Consider the following 3,775-nt stretch of genomic DNA (forward strand, 5'->3'; position numbering starts at 1 on the left):
TTATATTATACTTATTTTATCAATATGTTTTTATGAAGTTTTTTGAAAGGAAAATAAAATAAATATAATAATTAATAAAATTTAAAAATAAAAAAAAATTTAAAATTAAAAAAAAATCAAAAAAAAAGTTCAAAAAAAATCATCTCAAAAAATAGTTTAAACCTTTTGACCGATAAAGAAACTGAAAATAAAATGTTTTTAAAAAAATAGAATAAAAATTGTTAAAAAATAAAAAAAAAGGGCGGAAAAGAAACAATTATTATGTGCATATTTGAACTTAGAGGTTGAAAATTATCTTTATCGTTATCCTTTTTTGTATCACTTGGAAGATTTAAAAAAAAAGAATAAAAGTCGATAAAAAAAAAAAAAAAAAAGATAAAAAAAGGATAATAATTTATAAAATTATAAAATATTTTTGTAAAAAAAAAAAAAAAAATTGAAAATAAAATTTTTTGGGTCTATTTATAGAGCTAATTTAGAAAATGTGTAGAATTATGAATATTATAATTTAAAAAAAAAACAATAATTCGACCTTTTGTTTTGGTTTTGTATTGGTTGAGTTTTTTATTAATAAAAAAGAAAATAATTTTTAAATAAATACTAAAAACGAATATAATATGATTTATAGTTTTTTTTTTTTTGAAGTATATTGTCATTTTATTTTTAAAGAGGTGTGAATAAGCCTCAACACAAGTAAAAAATAGCACCATAATATTAGTGTTAGTTTTAAAATGGTTTTGTGAAGGTTTTTGAAAGGAAAATAAAAATATTATAATAAATAAAATTCAAAATTTAAAAAAAAATTTTAAAAAGCGCGGATTATAATTAAAAAAAAAATAAAAAAAAAAAATAAATAAAATGTTTAAAAAAATTAAAAGAAATTTTAAAAAAAATTAAAAGAAAGGAGGAAAAAAGAAAAATTGTGATGGGTGTGTTTGTGCTGTTATTTTACATCTATTTGCAAATTATAAAAATAGATAAAAATGAATAATTTTTTTTAAAAAAAGAGATAATTTTTTTTAAAAAAAAAGATAAATTTTAAAAAAAATTTTTAAATGAATAAGATAACGATAATGGGTAAAAACTGAGAATAAAGATAATTTTTAATCTCTATTTGAACTGTTATTTTAGATCTATTGGCAAATTTTAAAAGTCGATAAAAATGAATAATTTTTTTAAAAAAAAGTTAAAAAAGAGATTATTTTTTTTTTAAAAAAAATGGATAATGAACACGATAACGATAATCGGTAAAAATGGAGATAACCATAATTTTTAAACTCTAAGGGGTAGCTAAATGATTAGGAATTGAACCAGGTATAAATCGATATTTGATATTATCTTAATACAATCTTTGTACGGTGGGTGGTATAAAATCAAGTGGTTGATTAAAGCCATCAAGTAAAGATAAATGTGTAACTGTTGCTGGAATTGAATCAGGTTTTAATTGATACTTGATGTTATATAAATACAGGTTTTGTACGGTGGGTGGTATAAAATTAAGTGGTTGATTAAAACCATCAAGTAATATTAAATGTGTAACTGTTGCTGGAATTGAATCAGGTGTTAATTGATACTTGATGTTTTCTAAATACAAGCATTCTACGGTGGGTGGTATAAAATTAAGTGGTTGATTAAAGCCACCAAGTAAATATAAATCTGTAACTGTTGCTGGAATTGAATCAGGTGTTAATTGATACTTGATGTTATCTAAATACAGCCATTCTATGGTGGGTGGTATAAAATCAAGTGGATGATTAAAGCCATCTTGTAAACATAAACGTATAACTGTTTCTGGAATAGTTTTGGGTAAACATTCGATAGGTCCAATAGCAAGATTTCTAATTTCTAAATGACTAATATCACACCCTTTCTTGGTAAATTGTAAATTCTTTTTTATAAACTTTATTAAAAGGAATTAATTTGAGTATTATTGGTATAAAAAAAAATTTTAAAACTTACATTTTAGTGTTTTTAAATCTAAAGGAATATCAATTACCTCTAAATAACTGTTTGTTAGATCTTTGATTGAGTCAAGATTATTTTCTTGAATTATTAATTTAGTATCTTTATATTCTGGAAAGTTATTATTATTTATATTTGATAAAAAATTGTTACATTGATGATTGTGTTTTAAAAGTTTAATAAATTCATTATCAATATTATTATTAACATCATTATTATTATTTATATCATTATTAAATTTAATAGCATTATTAATTATATTATTATTTTTTTCTATTGTTGTTGTTATTATATTATTTACATCTATATTTTCGTCTAATTTAGTCAATAATAATCTTTTGAGATCATTTTCTTTTGCATTGATAATATTTTTTAATTGATTAATGAAAAAAGCTTTTTTAATTGAGTAATCAAAAAAGCTCTATCAAAATTCTTTGTGTGATTTTCTTGAATTTGTTTAAAGTTATTGTTTGATTCATTCAATATTTTCTTATTATTTTCTAAATAGTTGTTTAGTTTTGGTATTGTTTGATCATTATATTCTTGTTGTATTTGATTTCTTAAATTTATATCATTTAATTTTTTTAATCTATGCCCACTGTGATCCTCGTTAATACAATCAATACAGACAGGAATATTGTTTGGACAATTTGAGCATATTGAAACAATATCTTGATATGGATGATTTAAGCACTTAATATCATATTGTTGATTATTGGACATTATTTATTTTCAGGATTTAATTTTAGTTTTTTAGAATAATTATAAATTTAATAAATTATATTTTATTATATATATTTTTATATATTTATAAATTATAATTTGAATTACGATGTGGATAAAAAAATTTAAAATCTTTAAAAAAAAACCAAAAAAATTTAAAATAATTTGAAATAATTTTTTTAAAAATAGTGTTTAGGGGTCAAAACTTTTGCAAACAAATGTATAATGCACTTTGGGTTATTCCTCATTGATATAGTTTTTTTTTTGAAAATAATATCTGGAGAAAAAACGGAGATACTAAGATACAAAAACAACAATTAAAAAAATTTAATATTTAAAAAATGATACATTAATTATATGATTTTACTTTTTATTTATTGTTTAAGTGATTGTTAAATAATAAAATTAAATCTTTCACTTCGCAAGAAATTTCTTTAAGTTGAATATCTATTTCACATAATTTAGATAAAGATTCTGAATTAATTATATTGTTATTTTGTATAGCTGATATTTTTATTTTATTTAAAGTTTCTTTTATATTTTCAAAGACACACATTTCATTTATATTATAATCGCTGGAAGAAGATTCATCGTCGTAATTTGAATATGAATCATCACTAGTATAACTGGAACATGAATCGCTATAAGATGTGGAGGATGAACATTCATTTGAAGAGTCATCTGTTTCATCGGCTATATGGAAATATGTTTCTTTTGAGTTATGATCACTATTATTATTAATAATATTACTACTGCTACTAATATCATTTTTATTTATATCTTTTATTATTTCCTCTTTATTTGCCAAATTATCTTTATTTATACAATTATTATTTTCGTAACTTATTTTATTTTCATTAATTGTCATTTTTTTAAATAATAACACATTGAAATATTATAAAAAAATAAAAATTTTTATAATATTTATTTATAATTTAAATAAAAAATAAAAAAATAAAAAAATTTAAAAAAACATTTAATTATTATTATAAATTAAATTATTATATAAATTAGTAGTAAAGAAATGGGGTGGGTAAAATTAAAAAAATATCTTTTAATAAAACAATATTTTATTTGTCATTGGTTGGGG

General features: G+C 19.6%; 2 protein-coding genes across 2 annotated transcripts; both read right to left on the reverse strand.

Moving 5' to 3' along the window:
- Nucleotides 1-1,339: 1,339 nt before the first annotated feature.
- Nucleotides 1,340-1,801, reverse strand: DICPUDRAFT_32114 (uncharacterized protein; the record flags this gene model as incomplete). Its single annotated transcript, XM_003287125.1, has 1 exon — nucleotides 1,340-1,801. A coding segment is annotated over one exon (462 nt), but the record flags the coding sequence as incomplete, so codon positions are not given.
- Nucleotides 1,802-3,014: 1,213 nt separating this feature from the next.
- DICPUDRAFT_91857 (uncharacterized protein) lies at nucleotides 3,015-3,559 on the reverse strand. The gene has a single exon (XM_003287126.1). The coding sequence runs from the start codon at nucleotides 3,551-3,553 to the stop codon at nucleotides 3,056-3,058; it is 498 nt and encodes a 165-aa protein (XP_003287174.1). The 5' UTR covers nucleotides 3,554-3,559; the 3' UTR covers nucleotides 3,015-3,055.
- Between the last annotated feature and the right edge of the window lie 216 nt (nucleotides 3,560-3,775).

Source organism: Dictyostelium purpureum, assembly GCF_000190715.1.
Source record: "Dictyostelium purpureum unplaced genomic scaffold DICPUscaffold_91, whole genome shotgun sequence".
Taxonomy (NCBI): domain Eukaryota; phylum Evosea; class Eumycetozoa; order Dictyosteliales; family Dictyosteliaceae; genus Dictyostelium; species Dictyostelium purpureum.

Coding starts and splice junctions, on each gene's coding strand:
- DICPUDRAFT_91857 (XM_003287126.1), bottom strand. CDS start 3,553: ATGACAATTAATGAAAATAAAATAAGTTACGAAAATAATAATTGTATA.